This window comes from Onychomys torridus, chromosome 13 (assembly GCF_903995425.1).
Source record: "Onychomys torridus chromosome 13, mOncTor1.1, whole genome shotgun sequence".
Classification (NCBI taxonomy): domain Eukaryota; kingdom Metazoa; phylum Chordata; class Mammalia; order Rodentia; family Cricetidae; genus Onychomys; species Onychomys torridus.
Genome location: NC_050455.1, coordinates 22,033,452 through 22,054,808, shown reverse-complemented (window position 1 = coordinate 22,054,808; position 21,357 = coordinate 22,033,452). Strand labels below are relative to the sequence as shown.

General features: G+C 47.5%; 1 protein-coding gene across 1 annotated transcript; it reads left to right on the top strand.

The window, feature by feature from the left end:
* Positions 1-14,831: 14,831 nt before the first annotated feature.
* Tex51 (testis expressed 51) lies at positions 14,832-18,688 on the top strand. Its single transcript, XM_036205203.1, has 8 exons — positions 14,832-15,030; positions 15,117-15,191; positions 16,186-16,275; positions 16,508-16,525; positions 16,606-16,693; positions 18,116-18,187; positions 18,273-18,312; positions 18,608-18,688. The coding sequence occupies exons 1-8, from the start codon at positions 14,832-14,834 to the stop codon at positions 18,686-18,688; spliced, it is 663 nt and encodes a 220-aa protein (XP_036061096.1).
* The last annotated feature ends 2,669 nt before the right edge of the window (positions 18,689-21,357 follow it).

Genomic DNA, 21,357 nt, shown 5'->3' with positions numbered 1-21,357 from the left:
GTGTGTGTGTGTGTGTGTGTGTGTGTGTGTGTGTGTGTGTTTACTTTACTAAAGCCCAAGACGCTGTCTGATTATTTTTTAAGCTTTTGGGTTGATGGAAGAGGGTGGTCTTCTAAGTCAATAGATTCCAAAGGATTTCTGTCTATTGGTTACGAGATGTTAGTTCACTACAGAGGGGGCAAGGAATGGGCTGTCCTGGAGGGCAGAACTAGCCTAAGATGTAGTCATTTGCCTCTGGACCTGCTGCAGCTCCGATCAGTCTCTGCAGATGGAGCCTCTCCTTACTGTTCACAAACTCATGCTAGAAAGACAGACCAGCAGATCTGCGGACTCACTAGCCAGCCGGCCTAGCCTACTTAGGCAGGTTAAGGTAGGTGAGACACCCTGTCTTTAAAAGGACAAGTTGATTGGTAGCAGGAATGACAGCTCTGTGTCCTCTGACCTCCACATGCATGTGTGGCATCCACATACAAAGTAAAATTACATTAAAAAATAAAGTCACTCACATAGGACCGGGAAGAAGACACTTCCTGCTGAGCTGTGCCCATGCAGCTGTTACAGTGGCTGCTCTTGACTCATTTTGGTCCTTCTCCCAAACCCAGGGATGTCTGTTCTCTAACCCTGCCCCAACCACAACAGGATAAATCAATCTCGGCTATGCCAAGGCTCTGTGGAGGACATTGGTACCAACCAAATGCATGGCTTTGGTTAAAGGCTGGCCCTTCCCTCAGTACTATCTTTTTGGTGATTTCCCAGGGACCCTGAGTTTTAAAAGGGGAGAAAGGAGGATATGGTGCTATGCTAGAAGCCACAAGAAGACAGTGAGGATGCTTAACCCTATGGCAAAGGCTGGAAGTCTAGCCTGATGGGTGTATGTCCACAGCTCTAGTAGCTTAGACTTAGTCCTGCCAATAATGCCCAGAGCTTTAAAAGGGAAACACTAACCAGGCCTCCCTAAGTGATGTGCAGGGTCTTCAAATGAATAGGAAAGACTCTAATTGAGAATGGGCAAGTAGAGGGCTTTCGGGCTGAGTGGAGTAACTACTAGGAGCCCAGTTGAGGAACCAAGGATGAGACCAGACAAGGGACCCAAAGAGATTTGAATAGGAAAACTAGGGAGAGGAGGAGCTGGCAATGGTTAGGAAGTCGCCAATGGGATCAGCCCTTGATGGAGGTGAGCACTGAGGAGGTGACTGCTCGTCTCAAGTAGTCATACAGGCTGGCATGAAGCTGGGTTCCTGCAGGAGGCTGGAAAGGAAGGGGATCGAAAGGTCTGTGTGTACACGGCCTGTGGGAGCCAGCTCATGACCACATGCCTCAGTGAGCTCTGAACCACACACTATCCAGACTCCAAGGAGTCAGGAGGAGGCATGGCTGACTCTTACACATTGGATATGGGGGTTCCGGGCCTGTCACTGGACCAGAACACAGAACTAGGGAGCAAAGAGAGTGGCATTGTGGTAGCTGCCCCAGGGTGGGTCAAAGACAGTGGCCTTAAAGGTTTCTTTGGAGATGAGCCCAGCTAAATGCCTATCTTTAGACATATTAAAAGACAAAATCACAGCCGGGCAATGGTGCCCATGCCTTTAATCCCAGCAGAGGCAGGTGGATCTATGTGAGTTCGAAGCCAGCGTGGACCTCTGTCTTGAAATATATATATATATATATATAATCACAATAAAGCTAATGTTGCAGATTTTTAAAAATATCATTTTTATTCACTTGACACGTGTACACATTCCCACTTGGATGTCTGGGGTGTTAGAGTCACTGGAGGTGGAGTTAGGGTCTCTTTTGAGCTGCTTGCTGTGGAGGGTACTGGGAACTGAACCTGGGTCTTCTGCATGAGCAGCAAGCGCTTTTAACCTCTGAGCCATCTCTCTGGCGCCTGGTTTTGCAGGATGATTAGCTTTACTTATGAGTGTACAACCATCTGGTAGCAACTGTCACCAAAACACCACCACCCCTGTACCTCCACGTTATATTTAGAGTCAGAGAAAAGGGACGGAGGTAGAAATAGTCTGATTGGCTACAGCTGTTCTACTGGAATGTAATTTCAGTAGTTAGACGCTTGTGATTGGCTGAGGCATTCTATTTGCTGTTCAGTATGTTTGTACATTAGCTTACAGTTCACTGTGTGCACAAACAAAAACAAAACAAAACAAAACAAAACAAAACAAAAACCCTCTAGGCCAAACTTAGTAAATGGATGGGAGGCAGCAGGCCTTTCTTTTAAAATCAGGGTCACACACAGCCAATGGCTCCAAAGTTTGCATGTAGCCAAGGAAGACCTTGAACTTCTAATTTTCTTACCTTCACCTACTGAGTGGGGGATTACAGGTTTAATCCATATTTATCATGATGCTGAGGATCAAACCCAGGGCTTTGCAATGGCTAGACAATCACTTTCCACACCAGCTACATCCCTAGCTCTGAGTCAAACTTAAGAGGCCTTTCAGCTGTGCTGTAAGAGCCCCTGCCCTGGGCTTCCACAGACAAGAGGCAGGATAGTCTCTCATCGCCAGTGCCTCCTTTTCTCCACAGACCCTGTTCCCACTTTGAAAACAAAACCAGGGATGTCCGGGTTGAACTTAGCAAATCTGCCCAGTGAAAGCCAAGACTGAAGCTCCGAGCTGCTTGTAGCATGCATCTCCTCTGTAGGAGACACCCAAATGTCCAAGTCCCTAGTCTGAGGATGCTCCAGCCCCAGCGTGCAACACCCAGTTCCATACCAAGCCCTGATCTACCAGTGCTAAGAAGCTCCCACACAGCATTTATAATGTTGAAAATGGCTTCCTTGGGCTGGGAGCATGACTTAGTTGATTAAAGTGATTGCACAAGCATGAGAAACTGAATTTATATCCCCAGTGCGAATATATATATAGAAATCCAGGTGTGGTGCATACCTGAAATCCTACCACTGGGAAGACTGAGGCAGGGGATCCCTGGGACTTGCCAGCCAGACAGTGCAGCTGAATCGGTGAACTCCAGGGATTAGTGGGAGACTCTCTCCGAAAATAAGGCAGAGAGTAACTGAGAAAAACATCCAAAGTTGACTTCTGCCCCACCCACCCACCCCTGCCCCACATACACACAATGGCTTCTTTATGCTGCCCAGGTAGCATGCCCAGGTGTCTACTGGGCACCTCTGCACCATAGCCTGCCCCTCTCCCAACCTGCCCGATACTGATGCAGACAGAGGTCCAGGGAGGGAAGTGATGTGGCACTGGTGGTATACAGCCCAGGAGTCTACAAGTGAGTCTCCTGTACTGCTGGAGGGTGGTGTCGCGCTGTTACTTCAGAAGGCTTTGACAAGAGTAGAAAACTCTAAGCCCAAAGGAAAACAGGTCAATTGCCTACCTGTACACCCTCTGTATTACTTTTCTCCTTGCTGTGACAAAAACAACATAGTTTGGGCACATGACTTAAGGGTCCGGCACCATCATGGTGAGGAAGTCATGGTAGCAGAGCCAGAGGCAGCTGGTCACAGTGCATCACAAGTCAGGACGCAGAGAGAGGTAAAACACTGCTGCTCAGCTCACGTTCTCTATTCAGCTCAGGACTCCAGGCAAAGGGATGGTGCCAGCCACAGCCAGGGTGGGTCTTCCCTAGGATTAACTAGTCCATCCTAGAAACCTCCTCACCTACATCCCTAGAGGTTCACCTCCTAAGTGATTCCAGATGCTGGCAAGATAACCATCAGTATATACGCGCCCTTCAATCTGATTGTCTCCCCTGGGGCAGGGCTCAGCCTGTTCTTGGCAATGTGAAGACGGGGAAACCCTCTTTCTTAAGAAGCCCCCAGCAAGCATGGAGACAGAGCTAAGAGTGAAATCAGCGTATTAGAAAGAAGGCAAAGTAAAGAGCAAGGTTCCCTAGTAAAGGGGGAATAAGAGGACATGACCAAAATACATGGAATATGTGCATGAAGAAATAAATATAAAAAAAAAAAAAAAAGATGAAGGCTACCCAAGATCAAGGTTGGGGACTTCTGAATCAAGTCCAGCTCCCACCTGGATTCAACAGCACCCTTGGGAGGTTCCAGCCTTGGCTTTCCTAGACACCAAGTGGCCTGCTGCTCTGAATTCTCAAGCCTGGTCATCCTGTTATGACACTTGACTCTGGACAAAGTGATTTGAGGGAGGGGAGCGCCTTGGAACCCTTTCAACCAGTTGATGCAGTGGAGATGGCAAGATACCACACACACACACACACACACACACACACACGCGCGCACACACACGCACACGCACACGCACACGCACACGCACACAGGCACTCAAGCACTCCTGCCCTCCTGTGGCCACTCCATCACCATCAGTTCGCCCAGCTCCGTTCCTCGGCCTTAGGTATTCCCAGGAGGGATAGGCCCACAGGCTAGGAAACTCAAAATAGTCCTCCTGGGGCCCCGACCCTAAATCAGTGCCCATCTCCAACTGCCCCTACAGAAACTCTATAGGTATGGCTGCGAAGGTTCAGAAAGTTCAGAAGCTTGCCCTTTTCCTACTTGGCAGTCTTGGACCTGCCTCTAGGGTCTTCAGAGCCTGCACAGTTATGTGGGGACAGCCCTGTTCCCATGATGGGAAGAGAGGACTAGGGATTACCCCCAGCGCAGAGTCCTCCGATGGGATCAGCGGGTCTCCTCCAGCTAAGGTCTACAGAGAGACTTGATGCTGCTCAAGCTTTCCTCCTTTCTTCCCCTTTACAGAGAGGTGGCCTTGCACCTGCTGGCGTGGCGGACCACCCTCCTCTCTGGGTATCCCAAAGGCATTCTCCAAGGTACACACTCCCCAATAGCCATTTCCTCCGTCCTGTTCAGCCCCTTACTCTCCTGTGACCCCGAGCCAGTCACTTCCATTGTCCTGGCCTTCGGTTTCCAACCCTGGCCTGCTAGAAACTGAAGGCTGTTAGCAAGGAATTTTCCTTGTGTATCCCTGCGGGACACTTTCGGGACAGGCTGGCCTGGATGAACGAGCGGCGCGCGCCCTCTAATGTCCGGTCCCCGCCTTTGCACTGTCTTCCCCGCCTGGAGAGAGAGAAGGGAAAAAATGGAGGTAACAAACAGCTCTGCAATTGTTACGTTTGAGAGCCGATCATCAGAACAACAGGAAAAGGACCGAAGGGTGAAAGAGTGACATGGAAGCATCCTGAGTACGCTAACACATGCCTGAACCGGCACTGAAGTGAACGCAAGCACCCGGTCTGTGGCCCACACTGAGGGGATGGAGGGAGAAAGATCCTGGGGATTGTTAACAGCCAGTGTAGCACAACCGGTTAGCCAAGGTTCCATGAGAGAGTCTGACCCCCCAAAATAAGGAAGAAGCAACTGAGGAAGACAGCTAACATTGGCCTCTAGCCTCTACACACATGTACCTACATTCCCAGGCAAACACGTATGTGGACACACGCAATGATCAGTACACAGAACTCGGCTGATACAATGTACATACACAGCTCAGTGAGTATTCATAGAATAAATGTATGAGGGGTGGATGAATACATTACTCTGTTTTGGGACAAGCTGCCTTCCACTGCTCTGGTCCCCTGCCTTGGATGTTGAACCATGGGAGCTTGCGAGGTGTTATCCGCCCTAGCTGTCACGGCTCTGTGTTGCTCATGGCTCTCCATGAGCCTCACTAAATCAATAGAACAGTCTCAGGCTGGATGGATGTCTCCAGCCATGCAGGGGATTCTCCCATAGACATGGGCTTTGGTACACTTCAGCCAGACATTGCCTTAAATGTATGCTAGTTGACTTCATTAGGGCCCCAGCTGGCTGGGGACATTAAAAGTGGGGACTGAAAGAGGGGTGTGACAGGACAAGGCAATGCAGAGGTCCCTCCATCCTGTGTTCTTGTTGAAGCCATTCCAGGTTTAACCAGAATTCGGTCTCCATGGAGAATCCCATGGGAAATTACCCAACTCCATTCTAGGAAACCAAGGTCAGGATGGCCCAGGTAACTTAGCTTAGCTTCTGTTAAACTGCTTGCTAGTGTAAAACCTCTTCTAGCAGCTGCAAGACAGCAGGATATGGTTTTTCCTTTAAAGGCCCCTCACTTTAAATGCTCAGGGCTCCACTTAGATCCCAAATACCTTGGTGTAGTCCCAGCCACCTGGATTACCTTCTTTTCTTTTCTTTTTTCTTTTACTTTTCTTTTTATTGAAAATAAATTCTTTTCTCATATAATGTAACCTGATTACAGTTTCTCCTCCCTCTACTTCTCCAACCCCCACCTCCCCTCCCATCTGGATCTGCTCCCTGTCTGTCTCTCATTAGAAAATAACAGGCTTCTAAGAGATAATAAGAAAGCTGGACATGGTGGCTCACATCTTTAATCCCAGCACTCAGGAGGCAGAAGCAGGCATATCTCTGTGAGTTTGAGGCTAGCCTGGTCTACAAAGTGAGTACCAGGACAACCAGGGCTGTTACACAGAAGGAAAAGAGCCCAAGAGAAAGTACAAGAATCAGAGACCCACTTGTTCCTATACCGAGGAATCCCATTAAAAACACTAAACTGTAAGCTATAATCTAGATGCAGAGGGGCCTGGTGCAGACCTGTGCAGGCCCTGTGCATGCTGCTTTCAGTCTCTGAGTTTGTATGAGTTTCTTCATGTTGCTTTAATGGACCTTTCTCTCTTGGTGTCCTCCATCTCCTCTGGCTCTTACACTGTTTCCACCTTCTCTTCTGTGAGGTTGCCTGAGCTCTAAGGGGAAGGATTTGGTGGAGACATCCCCTTTAGAGCTGTGTTCCAATGTCTCTCCCTCTCTGCATAATGTCTGCCTGTGAGTCTCTGTATTTGTTCCCATCTGCTACAGGTTGAAGCTTCTCTGATGACGGCTGAGCAAGGCACTGATCTGAGTATAGTAGTGTATAGCAGAACATCATTCAGACTCATTTTATCACTATGTTTTAGACCAGTATTATTTTGTTTTACTCTAGATCCCTAGGCTATCTAGTCTCTGGTTCCTGGTTACCTCAGCAGTGTTAGGTGTGGGTTCTGTCTTGTGGAGAGGGCTTTGTGCCACCACTGCCCTAGTATGTCTTGCAGGCAGGACACCATTGCACACCAAAGAGTTTGTGGATGGCTTGGGTGTTTACAGTTCTTTTGGCAGTCCACAGAGTGCCTTCCTGTACCAAAGAAGCTAGAACACAGGGGTGACGGCTCTGTGTAGGCAGCAGCTCCACTTCTCCATCTTCGTTGAGTTGCGTGGGTGCTGTCCTTAGCACTGGGGCCTTGCTGTCAGTATGTGGAAGGAAATCTACTATCTTGGCAACAGCGTGGTTCTTTGGGGATTCCCATGGAACCCCTTTGGCCAACAACTCAATTATACACAGCCCAATCCTTGTACTGGAAACTTCACTGGTGACAAGAGATGACCAGCTGGGACTCTGTCTTCCCCATTATTTAGTGATTTCATTTAGATAAGCTTTGTATATGTAGATATTTTAGGATGTTTCTACTATTTTAGGCTTCCATGCCACCCCTCAAGTGTCCCTTACTTTTAGATGTCTCTCCCTGTATTCTGTCCCTCAACTCCCTCTTTTCTCCCCCCTTCCCACTTAATTCTCCCATTCCATGTCCCCATCTATCTATAATTACTCTATTTCCCTTTCCTAAAGAGATCTACCTGTACCTTTTAGCCTCTTACTCTATACCTACCCTCTGTGGGTCTATGGACTGTAGCTTTGTTATCATTGATTTAACATCCTCATGTAAGTAAATACATGCCATATTTATCTTTCTGGGTCTGGAATACCTCACTCAGGAATAAAGATCTTCAATTGGCTATGAACTGTATCTGAGTAGTCATTTCTGGTGGGTTGCCCATAGGAAGTGCTTTGGAAATGGAGTATAAAATAAGATTAGAAAAAGAAAAGTATAATGGGGCTAGAATCGAGTCTAAAAGCACCTTATTAATAGATGCTTTATTCCTCATCACACCACTGAGTAAGGGCTTCTTGCCTCTGAGGCCTCTGTCCTGGACAGACCAAGCATCCCCTGGCTTGTATCCTGAAGCCGATGGGCACTGTGTTCTGAGGCTCTCCTCTCCCGGGTACCTTGCCTCCATCTGGGGCTGCTAAATAATTTAGAAGATGAGGCCAGTGGTGATGAGGTTTTGTTATGAGCCCTCACACCAAGCAGGCAGGTTAAACAGAAAACCCCAAAAGTCAATCCTAGCACCTCAAACCATCTACACAGGAGAAAAGATAAACTTGGTCAGAAAAGGCTAACCAAACTACCAGACAGTGATGGAGCCAGACAAATATGAAGGCCTCGGGCTAGAGAAATGGCTCAGTGGATAAAGAACCTGCTGTGTAAGCATGAGGACCTGAGTTCAAGCACAGTGCCCATTTAAGAGCCAGGCATAGCTGCATGTCTAAAACCCAAGTGCTGCTGAGGCAGAAATGGACAGATCCCTGAAGCTCACTGGCCAGCCAGCCAAGCCAAATCACTAAGCTCGGGGTTAAGAGAGAAATTCTGTCTCAAAAAAGGAAATGGAAAGTGATTTATGAAGACACCCACTGCAGACCTCTGGCTTCCAAGCAAATGTACATACACATGAACACACACACACACACACACACACACACACACACACATGCCACTGTTACATAAATAAAAATAGCCAAGGGTCCTAAGTTTAAAAAAGAAATAGAGAGACAGAGGTAATTTCTAGACGAAGAGATGGAAGCTCAGCATTCAAGTCTCAGCCATTTGTGTTTCCACTGCTGTGAACTCTCTTTGTTCTGGCTCCCATTTTAAGTTGAGTTATTTGTTTTCTTGATGTCCAGTTTTGCTCGTTCTTTACATGTTCTATGTATTGACCCTATATTGGGTATGTGATCTTCTCCCATTTGTTGCCTGTTGCTTTGCCAGAGTGAAAGTGTCCTTGGCCATACAGAAGCTTTTCATTTTCATAAGGGCCTACTTACTAATTGTTGTTCTTAGTGCCTGTTCAGTTGGTGTTCTGTTCACAACTGGACAATGTGCAGAGTGACAGACTTTGGAACAACCAGTCCTAAATAAGATGTTTTCATCAAAAGCACCAAGACTCAGGAAGCTGTTCAAAAGAGAAACCTTAGAGATTTCCAGAGGTGGTGGATGACTCCAAGTAAACAGTATTTTACAGACACAACAGAACTGATGCACAGATGAATTCACAGACAACCTTCACAGGATAAAACCAGATGGGGTCTCAGTGCGGAGAAGGGTACGTGGACATGGGTTCCACTCATAACCAAGAAGCTCTTGAAGAGACCAGGGCCAGTTTCCCCCCAGGGGCCAGTTTGCGAAGACCTCTGCCCCACATTACCCCACCATCCTATGCTGACTCATGTCTGGCTTCAACCAGACCCTTAGGAAGTACGTCCAGTCTGGTAGCCAACCAGGGTCCTACCTGGCCACAAGCAGGAACTGTTCTCGCTATCTTCAGTGAAACAGATCCCTGACACAGCAGACAGACTCCTGACACTGCAACCATAGTTACTGACCAGATGTCGTGAGCCAATCATAAAATGATTCCTGTACCAGTAAGAGTCTATACCCAATCACTTCAAAGTACACTTAACTACAGCTTGAATTCCCCTAAACAGGCTTAAAAGGGACTGCCTTTCCCTTCTCCGTGGTCAATGCCACTTTGGGTGGACCCCAGCATGCTGGTTTTTCTGTCTCGAGAATAAATCTGCTTTCTATAATTGCATATTGGATGTCTTCTGATTATTTGGAGCTCTCTGTAACTGATACCCACTGACAAAGGAAAACTGAGTTTTCTCCAGTGGAATCTCACTGGATATTTTAATTACACTTCAGGGGAGGTCCCATTGCCAACACAAAACAAATTCAATGGTAATTTTGTAGACCTTTTGTTTCATTTGGCTTTGCTTGGGTATTTTGTTTTCATCTTATTGGTCTTTGCTTATTTCTTTTTATTTCTACTTTTGTGTTTTTGTGCATTTATTTTTTTCTTGTTTGTTTTGAGAGACAGAGAAAGAGACTATAAAGTTGGGTGGGTAGGAAGGTGAAGAGGATCTTGGAGGAATTGGAGGAGGGGGAAATCAAGGTTGAAATATGTTGTCTGAAAGAAATTTAAGTAAAAAACAAGGTTGAGGCTGGAGATTGAGTTCAACCATGTCAATCAATCATACCAGCTTCAATCAATCATACTTTCTTCAGTCAGTCATACCTTCTTCAATCAGTCATACCAACACAATGAAGCCTCTGGGGAAGACTGAACACCAAGTTCCAGTGAGATTCCTGGGTAGTGGTCTACATTAACACATAATCAAAATGCACCCTCAGGACATGGCGCTTAATGTTTGGGACCCTCCAATACTTTGTCTTCACTTGACTGGCCCTGATGTCTATCCGTTACCATGGAAACAGAATGACAGACTGCCTTCTGGAGTTCAGCAATCTATGCTAGCGAACCAGATCTGAGGGTAGACTAGGAACTACACACTGTTGAGTGACTTGAAAGAGGAGAGAGTGGCTGGGAAAATTGCAGAGCTCTTAAAGATGGTGTCTAAAGTGGAAAATTCTTTCATTTTGTATTAGTATATAGTCCTTGTACAATGGGTTTGTTAAGACATTTGCATGCATGTGTATCATGTACCTTAAACATATTTACTCTTCTGTTGGTCTCTCCTGTCCCCTCCTCTAAAGTGGGGGATTCTTGTGGAGGATTTCTCACAGTCTATGGAAACTAGAGTGGCACTGTGTCACTACAGTCGGGACTCCATTGTAGCTATGCCTGCAACAAACTCAGCTTCACGCTAAAAGGCTGTGGGAGACACAATTTCCTAACACAGTGGCGGAGGAGCTGCTGATATTGTTCCATGCCCACAGAGTCAAAACCATGATTGACAGAATTCTCAGACGGTTTCAAGGTTCCAGACCCCTTGGATACAATGCTGTATAATTGTCTTGAAGTTTTATGGGATACCTTGGCAACCCAGGGTCCCCACTTATTCTTAGTTATATGCAAAATCCTTTCCAAACAAAGCAACCAGTCATCTCTATCCTAATATCTTTCTAGTAACTCCCCTTCTGTGCTCAAACATGTCCTGAAACAAAATCTGGAACTAGAGGCAGTGAGCTGATCCAGCCTGCATAGGCAGGAAAGTAACTTGTGTCCCCAGAATGAACTTTTAGGTATAATCCCCTCTTTAACATCCTATGCCTATGCATGATTGGGCATGCATATGATTAAAGTCCAAAGCATACATAGTGAATGTGAAACCAAAGCCTGTAAAGGAGTTTATCAGAGGAAAAAAAAAAAAAAACACTGTTGCCCTAACAACCACTTCTCCTCCAGGAGCCATAAAGGAACTAAAGTTTATTTTTAAAAAATAACTTTATTAATAGGTATTACTTCTACTTTAACTAATAAAGCTAATTGATGGCATTTTTAAGGGGAAACAGGTTAAGTAACCAGAGGCTATTGCACAAACCTCACTCAGGGCCACCAACTCCCTTGCTGAGGATCATCTCCACACCTTCCCTCTACTTATAAAACTCCTTGATAATTTGCATTATTTTTCAAATAATTTGAATTTTTTGATCAAGACAACAAGAATCTGAAAGCACCCCATCCAGGCAGGACCATCAGAAAACACTCAGGTGTAAGGCCACACTGTGTGATGCATTTTACATGGGATTAAGAGCTATGCTCTACAGAGATGAGGGATTCTGTAGACATGGTTAAGATTTAAAATCAATATAACTTTGAGTTAACCAAAGCAGAGATTGTCTTAGGTAGGCCTTTTTAAAGAAACGTATCCCATCTTGATGGGATAAGTTCAGTGAATATAAAAGACTGTGGAAGAACCCATAGGCAGGGAACAAAGAGTATCTCTAGCTGCTGAGAGCACCCCTCTCTCCAGTCCAATAGCCACAACCCCCTTTAAGTACTGCCAGAGTTGGGAAAGGGTCTCAAAAGGCCAGTGTCGAACACAGCCTTAGCCCTTCATCAGGAGACAGTTTGGGAAGACGCTAGTACCTTTGAGAAACAGGGCCTAGTGGGAGAAAGTTGAGCTGCCATGAATTTCCACTGAAGAGTATGGAACTCTAGTCTCTCTACTCCTTTGCTTTCTCTTTCTTCCTGGCCTTCATGAAGTGAGGATGACCATGACATGTACTTCACTATGCTGCTGCTGCCATGCACAAAGACCCAAAGTAATAGATCTAATCATACATGGATGGAAGCCATGATATGGAGTCAAAAGTTGATTACCTGACATAAATAATTACAGGTCTTCCAGATGGCTTGGCAAATTTAGCCTAGTGAGATCCTTTGGGCAGAGAGCCCAGCTAAACCAGACTCAAACTTTTAGACACTAGGAAATAATAATAAATAAATGTTGTTGCAAACCACTGAATTCTAGCAACTGTTGCTTTCCATGGTCCTGCCCAGCCTAGGTTCAGGTCCTGAGATGGGGGAGAGGCATTGGTGTGAAGAAATGAACCACCAGATGAGTTTCACACCAGTGGCTGGCCCCAAATAGCTCCAGCTGTCTTTATTTACAATTCAAAAACAAGCATGTTTTTTCTCACCCTCCAGTGCTAACCTCTGGCAAAAACAAATATGTTTTGTCCCAACTGTTACATCAAAACATCTTCAAACCAGAACAATACTTACAATTTTGCTATCTTGGCCAAATATCAAGCCAAAACTAAAATCCTTTACAAAACTAAAAGGTGATTCACATAGGCACACATTTTCAGAAGCAACAATCTCATTCAAAAGGTCCTTATAGAAATAGGGGTGAGCCACCTCCGATCCTGTCAGCACTGAATCAGAACAGCTCCCAGGATCTGGAGTGACAGCAGGCATCCCCAGACAAGAAACCTGAGAAGCATCACCTCCCAAACAATTGTAAGGGAAAGTATTTGAGGAAAAAATGGGGTTTCCAGGAATGATCACATCTATCCCATGCATAACTGACAAGACACTAAAACCACCAAGAGAATCATCAATGTTACGAGAGAGGAGAGCATGCAGGCAATGCAGTCCCAGCAATATTCTGCAATGTCCCAAAGTCCACTGGTCCTTGCTGAGTGAGACTGTCCCTGTGGGCTTTTGCCTCATCTGGAGACCTGTTGGACAAGCACTCATAGACTGGTCCAAAACTAGTCAAACATGGCTCCCAGCAGTTATGCAACAACTGAGGAGTCGTGCATGAGGGAATATGTACTTGGGGGGGGGGGAGTTACCATGGAAACAATCCTCTGAGCATGTCCGTGAGGGACTTTCTCTATCAGGTTCATTGAGGTGGGAAGACCCACCTTGAATGTGGGCAACACCAGTCATTGAGCTGGGGTCCTGGATTGACTTCAGAGAGTCCAGCACCAACACTCTGCTTCCTGGATGTGGATGCAATAGGACAGCTGCCTCAAGCTCTTGCCACCATGTCACCCCCACTGTGAGGGGCGGGGTCCTCTCAAACTGTGAGCCAGCATCAACCCTTCCTCCTATAGGCTGTTTTTGTCCTGTGTTTTGTTTCCACGATGAGACCAACAGTTGACACAGAGGGAAAGTAGAGGGGTGTCACATGCCAACACAGACGATGACCCAGCTGTAAATCTGATTTGCTTTAGTGGAGAACTTCCAGGAGACAAGACGGCACTCAGAATGGGAGGCAGACGTGACTTCGGAATTTGAGTGGAGAATTTCTGTTTTGAATGTGCCTCTCGGAGTTCATATATTGGAAACATCATCCTCCTGTTCACGTTAACACAGCAATCATCAGAGAATCCTCCCTGCCAAACGCCAGTGGCCCATTCTGAGGCAAGAGATTAATCGAAGGCTTACTTGGTGTTTATAGGGATGGACCTTGGTTTGGAGACCGCCCACTGAAGTCCATGTTCTTGTGTCCCAGGGCAAAGGACTGCATCAGGAATACATGTTTAAAAACAGGACTAGAGGCCATTAGTTAAGGAAAGGAACGCACTCATGATAATGTGAATGGGCTAGAGGGCTGAGTAGAAGGTACGCCATCAAAAAGCACTGGGCTATGGGGCTTGTTCCCTTCTAGGTCATTTCCACAGCATGAGTTTTTCTCAAGCGTGTTACATGCAGCTCTGATGAGGAAGGGCTTTCAGTCTTTCTCTCCCTGGCATATTTGAGGCGACAGGCTGATCAGGCAATGCCTCTCCTTACAGTTGCTGTAGAGCATTTGGCAAGCCTGCTACCTCGAGCCTGCCCATGAGTATATAAACAGACTCTTCTGGTGTCCAGATCCCTGAATGACAGAAGCCATTCTCGCTTGTCCAGGGAAGTTTCCAGATCAGGTTGCCAGACTCCAGAATACCAGTGCAGGGCTGGGAGACATCGGAGGCCACACATCCTACCCCTATAGTGACTATGCCTCACCTACATGTGACCCTCCTCTTCACCTCCCTTGTATTCCCACAGTCATACATTTGTGCCCCAGAAGTCCCTCCCATTGTGCTGTGAAACCGTCCCCCTTCCTCTAAGACACTCCACCTCCTGGGCCTGAGACTGGCCATGCTGCCGTTTGTCTGCCTGTCTGTATGTCAGTGCCATAATAACTCCCCTCAAGTTTTTACCCAACTAGACAATACATCCCCATGTCCCTACCCACAACCTGGAAGCTCGGACCATTCACGGCCAACTGGCTTCTTCCATGTGTTGATGTTGATATTACGTTCCTCAGTCTCTGTTCTCCCTCCCTGCTGGCTGTGATGCCTCAGCCTGGGTTCCCTTCAGACGGCCCTTGCTGTGGCCATGGAATTTCCCTTTGTTCTGCTGTTCCCAGGACAACCGTGTTCCACACGGGACTGGGAACCCATGGGAAAGCCTCCAGAAGATGCTTCGTGTCTTGCTGATATGCCTCCTGCCAGTGACCAGTGGAAAGAGCTGCCTCCGATGCTGGCCAGAGCTGCCCACCCTGCTGGACTATGACCTGCAGGTGCTCTGGGGCAGCCCAGGGCCACCTACAGAACTCTCACAAAGCCTACATTCCTTTTTCCTGGAGGATAGCGCCTTACTCATGCCCTGGTATCTTGGTGAGGCACAGCTGGGCAGGGACGGGAGCACCCCACCTGACCTGATCCTGTTCCCAACATCTCTCTGTCCCATGTCCCATTCCCAGCTCAAGACCATTTGGAAGAGGAAACGGCTACTTTCTTCACCCATGTAGACCAAGCCATTAAGAAGCTGAGGGATGGTAAGGAGAACAAATGTCCAGGACCCCAGGGATTGAGTTGGGTTACCAAGACCTGACCTAAACAGCATTCCCGGGAGGCTATTGTGGTAGTGGGCAGGGAAGCTTTCTTGAAGAGTACATTGTGTCACTGTGTCTTCTATGGTGGCCCAGCCCTATAATTCTAGCACTTAGGAGGTGAAGACAAGAGGACCTTATAAATTCAAGACCATCTTGCTACATAGTGATAAGTCTGGGATACATGAGTCTGTGTCTGAGGGTCAAGGGAGACTGGGAAGATGGTTCAGTAGATACATTGCTAACTGCACAAGCATGAAGGTCTGAGTTCGGATCCCCAGGCCCCAGCCTGGTAAAGCTAGGTGTGGTAGTACATGTCTATAATCCTAGTGCTCCTAAAGGGAGACAGGAGGTAGAGGCACAAGCTCCTGGGTCAGCTAGCTGCATATACACAGCAGCAAACCATGGGAAACCCTGCCTCAGGAAATAAGACACCAGTGAGGACTGCCATCCAAGGTGTCCTCTGGCATCCACACACATGCTGTGACGTGCATACCTGCACTCAGAGGAACACACAGATATACACACATATGACTCTCTCATCTCCACACACACACACACACTCACACACACACGCTCACACATTTTTTTAAATAAAGCCAGAGAGAAGGCTCAATCATTAAAAAGATTTGCCTTTAAACACGATGACCTGAATTCAATTCCCAGAACCCACATTTAATAAATTGTACAGTGGTTGTACCTGTCAGCCCAGTGCTGAAGAGGCAGAGGCAGGAGGATCTCTTGGGCTCACTTGACAGCCAGAATAGAGTTCCAGGCCAATAAGAGACCCTGTCTCAAAAATAAGGTGGGTGGTTCCCGAAGAAAAACACTCCAGGGTGACTGCCAGCTTCCACACTCACATGCATGCATACCTGTACACATATGTGTACAAAAGACTAATTTCACATCAGTGAGTTTCACTCCTTTCTGCTACACCCAGATAAGTCAGCACTTCTGCAAGAGATCAATGTTCAGAAGGGTCTTCTGTCCGAGAAGCTGAAAGAGAGGTCCCAGGAGCTAAAGCAGAGGGGTAGGAGATGGGGTTGTCCCTGTTACTCCCCACCCATCACCCTTCGACCGTGGACTATAGAACCCAAAGGGCAGTCCCTCCTAAGATCTCCCCAGGAGCTCTGTCCTGCCCACAGGCTAGCTTCCTTCCAGGCATCTCCTAGTCCCATGTCCTGCTCCCACTCCCCTCCACTCCCAGCTCTGTCTGCTCCTCTAGTGCCTCAGTTTCTCCACCATCTCACTTTCCTGGACAGCCTGCAACGACTCCTGTGGTGAGTATGCCCAGGGCTGAGCTGGAGGAAGGGACGAGAGGTCCCGCCATGTCTGAGGTTCCTGTCCATCGCTCCCACAGACCTCCTGTCCCCAGTGGAAGTCAATGTATGTGCTGACTGCCAGACGCACTTCCTGTCCTGCAATGACCCCTCCTTCTGCAGAGGTCAGTGGCCTTTGCCCGCTCACGGGACTACACCCCATTCATCTTCCCTTTCCCAAACCCTCCACCCCTGGGTTTCCCATCTCTGTCCGTTATTCTTTTCTATCCTAGCTATAATGTTCCTGGATTTTCCTTTCCTGTTGGGTGAAGGACAAGAGCATCTTTGAGGATTTTTTAATGTCCTTTTGCCTGGCTTTAGAGGCTGAGAGCCACTGCTTCTGGGTCCTCAGATTCAGCATACATGGAACACCCCCATCCCATCTACCACTGGCTCTGCCTTCAGTGTCCTTCTCAGTAATTGTCCTCACTGAGACCCCACAACCCTAAGCCAGGAGCCTCCTCTGACCTCCCTCCCTGTGCCTCAGCTCAGCCTGGGTGAATGACTTCTTCAGTGTGTCGCTATACTTCATGCCAGTGTCCACCAGTCTCTCTCTCTCTCTCTCTCTCTCTCTCTCTCTCTCTCTCTCTCTCTCTCTCTCTCCCTCCCTCCCTCCCTCCTTCCCTCCCTCCCTCCCTTCCTCCCTCCCTCTTTCTCCCTCTCTCTTCCTCTCTCCCTCTTTCCCTCTCCCTTCTCTCTTCCTCTCTCTCTCTCTCTCTCTCTCTCTCTCTCTCTCTCTCTGTCTGCATCTGTGTGTCTGTGTAGAGATATGTGTGTCACAGTGTGAGTATGGCAATCAGAGATCAGCCTCCAGCATCTGTCCTTGCTTGCCACCTTCTTAGAGACACAAGCTCTCTTGTTCACCACTGCTCATCCAAGCCTGATGCCCCACAGTTTTGGGGATCCTCTTCCATCTCCCCCCACAGGAATGAAGAGATTTCACACACACACACACACACACACACACACACACACACACACACACAGAGAGAGAGAGAGAGAGAGAGAGAGAGAGAGAGAGAGAGAGAGAGAGAGAGAGAGGTGGGGGGAGAGATTACTGCATCTGACTTTTACCTAGATGCTGGGTACCTCAGCTCCAGCCTTTGGGCTTGAGGGGCAAGCATTTTGCCTGGGAACCACCTCCCTAATTCCCCATCTTCTTTTTGAGACATAGTCTCTCATTGGCCTAAAATTCACCAAACCCACTAGGCCAGCTGGCCAATGAGATTCAGGAATCTGCCCGACACCTCCTCCCCAGCTCTGCGATCACAGGGGCATCCCACCAGGGATGGCACTCAGGTCCTGGTGCTCCCCAGGCGAGCAACCACTGACTCCACCTCAAGCCCCCACCCACTCCTCCTCAGGCGCCTCTCACATCTCTTGATTGCAGCACCCTTTATCTGCTGCTTCCTAGTCCTCCAGCCTCCGTGACCCCAGATACAGAAAACACTTTGTTGAAGGGCAAATCTGTCCAGGACACACCCTTTTATAACCTCAAGTGCCTCGCCTCAGCCTCCAAACACCTGGCTCCTCCTTTCCCACCCCAGTCAGTGCCACTCGGTCCTACAAATGGCTTGTGATCCTTATCAGTATCCTGATGTTCCTGGCTGTGGCTGGCATTGGGTAAGTGGCTCCTCTTGGCTTCAATGTCCCTGAGGACACACCCCCACTCTTTAACTGACCTGTCTCTCACCTTTTTCTTGCCCAGTGGTTACTTTTTCTGGCTCCAAAAGAAGAAGGCTGTTGAGGTACCAGGAAACACTCCCTGTCAGGGGCTTAGTAAGGCCTTGAGGCTCAGATCTTGCCCGCTGAGTCTGGCGTATGCAGATATTTGAAACTGGGGCCCAGGACACAGATAAGCCAAGTTCCTCAAGCCTCTTGTTCTCACCAGAGTGCCCCTGCAGAGCCACCTCCCCTCTCTGCCCTGTACACTGACCTCAAGGAGCCAGCAGGGTAATAGCTTTGTCCTGGCCCCTGGGTGGCTTTGGTCAGTAGCAAGTCGGAGGGCCTGGGATTGCGTTGGAAAGTCCCATTTCTTTGCAGGGAAGAGACAGCCAGTTACCTCCCTCAGGAAGTGAGCAGCACCCAGAACATCAATCAGAACACATGGTGTCTGACAGCTAATTCATCTCTGGCCCTGGTGACTATCCCTCACACATCGTGCTCCTCCCTGGGGCCAGGAGAGTTCTGAGTCCGATGTTCTGCAGTTCTGCAGACAAGCCTCTCTGTGTCTGTCTCTCTGTGTCTCTGTCTCGATCTCTCTCTGTCTCTCTGTCTCTGTCTCTGTCTCTCTGTCTCTGTCTCTGTCTCTCCCCCCCCCTTTCTCTCCTCCCTCTGAACACATATCCTTTTGTAAAATAGTTTTCATTAAAAACATTTCTTCTTGTTTTTTTTTTTTTTCTGGAGATTGGGTTTTAGTAGATTTGGTAGTCAATCTCTGTTGTCAACGTGACTGCATGTCAATCACCTAGGAACACTCTGTCAACAGTGACAGCCCTAGGTCTGCAAGTGACTTTCTTGGAGTAGGTGGAGGCAGGGGGACTTTCTAAAATCGTGTTGTGCTGACTAGTGTTTATGTCAACTTACAACAAGTTAGACTCCTTTTAGAAGAAGAAACCTCAAATTGAGAAAATGCCCCATCCAGACTGGCCTGTGGTACCTTTTCTTAACTGGTGATGTGGGAGACCACAGCTCACTGTGAGCACTACCACCCCTGAGCTGGTGGTCCTAGGTGCTGTACAAAACCAGCTGAGAAATCCATGAGGAATAAGCCGGTAAGCAGTGTTTTTCCATGACTTCCGCTTCAGTTCCTGCCTCCAGGTCCCTGCCGTGAGTTCCTGCCCTGCTTCCTTCAGTGATGGACTAAGATGTGGAAGTGCAAGATAAAATGGACCCTTTCCTTCTTCCCAAGCTGCTTTTGGTCATGGTGTGTTATCATGGCGATAGACATCCAAGACGCACATTGTCTCAGCTTGCTCTGGCATCTATTTCTATTGTTGGCCTTGAATTCCTCGTGTGTTTTTGAAAAGTATGGAAATGAACTCAAAACTGAATCATGTTAATGTGGTAGCCAGCACGAGTCACTCCAATCCACTCTGGTCTGGACTATGGGGCTTGCTGTAGCAGCTGAATAGGAAACAGTGTCTTTCCAGGGTGTTATCTAACACCCTCTTGTTTAGCACAATCTTCCCGGTTCTCACACTGTGTCCTCTCTAGACTACCAGAAACGGGCACCATGAAAGCTGGGAGGAGACTGGAAGCACTTAGACTCTGGCTCCCAACTCCAAAGGAACTAAGGACATTCACATGACTATAGCTTCTATGCAAACACAGTCAGTATGGTGTAAGGAAGGAAATGGGTTGTGAGAAATGCATCATGGGATATCTCATCACTGTGTGCACAACACAAAGGGTAACCCAGTTTAAGGTGGGTGCAGTGTCACCAGGTAAGATAAGCTTAGGGGACTTGTATTGCCCTCACACATGACTGACATGCATTGACTGACATGCTGAATGACACAGTGCCCCAACTGCTGCGGTTTCAGTGTGCGGGTTCCCTCACAGGTCCGTGGGTTTAAACACCCGGTTCCCAGACAGTACTACTGGCTGGGAAGGTCACAGAATTTTTAAGAGGTGGAGTGTCATTGGAGGAACTAGGTCACCAGAAGCAGGACGTGAGGCTTTCTAGCCCAACCCCACTTCCTGTTCACGCTCAGCTTCCTGACTGTGAACGCAGTGTGACTAACCTGCACGTTGCTGCTGCCTCCATGCCTTCCCCGATGGGCTGGAAGGTCCCTGTCTAACTGGAAGCCAGAATAAACCCTTCCCTGCTTTGAATGACATCTTATCCGGTCTTTGGTCACAGCATTAAAAAAAAAAAAAACAACTTAATACAACCACTAATATCATAAATCAATTTACAGTGTTTGAACTTTGAATAATATAATCACAGTGTCACGTCATTGTGTCTGACTTCATTTTTTTAAATTATAGTTTGAAAATCTTCTAATGCTCATAGTATACATAAGTATCTTTAATTTGTTCATTTTTGTCAGTTTATACTGTTCCATTGTCTACCTATTTGCTTATCATTTCTACTGATGACGGACATTTAAGGTTTTGCCAGTTTGGTGTAAACCAATTTCTAAATGGTCTTATTAAATAAAAAACACGGAGCCAGATACAAGGGTGGAAGCCTTAGATCCGGGAAATAGGGAGAGCCACCGGCCAACCTCACCTCACCAACTCTGCCGCTTCCAAATGTCCAAATGTGAGTGACTTCCTGTCTACCCACACCGTCATCGCCTTGCTGTTCTGCCCTCTCATTGGCTGTCTCAGCCCAGCTACCTCACTTCCTCTTCCTGCACTGCTCTGTCACTTTCAGTCTGTCTGAACAGACCTCCAGGCCTCTATGGTTGGTACTGAGATTAAAGGCGAGTGTCACCACACTTGGCTCTGTTCCCTAGTGTGGCCTTGAACACACAGAGACCCTGCCTATTAAGTGACAGGAATAAGGGCGTGTGCTGTCTGACTTCTTGTTTGCTTAAAATGGCTGGCCTTTCCCCCCTGATCTCCAGGCAAGCTTTATTTATTAACGCAGAAATAAAATATCACCACAGTTTGGGGTTATTTTCACGTTTTAATATGTATTCTACTTTGTACAAGTAAATATTCTTGTGTGGCACATAGTCATGGACTGCATAATGAGATTTTTAGTCAACAAAAGACCACATAAGGATGGTCAGTGGTGTCATAGCTACTGTAAATTATGTAAATTCCTCCCATGATGGTTA

Excerpts from the sequence above, each read along its gene's own strand:
- Tex51 (XM_036205203.1), top strand. The coding sequence starts at position 14,832 with ATGCTTCGTGTCTTGCTGATATGCCTCCTGCCAGTGACCAGTGGAAAG. Across the intron at positions 15,192-16,185 it reads CATTAAGAAGCTGAGGGATG|ATAAGTCAGCACTTCTGCAA; the intron begins GTAAGGAGAACA and ends TGCTACACCCAG. Across the intron at positions 18,313-18,607 it reads AAAAGAAGAAGGCTGTTGAG|GGAAGAGACAGCCAGTTACC; the intron begins GTACCAGGAAAC and ends ATTTCTTTGCAG.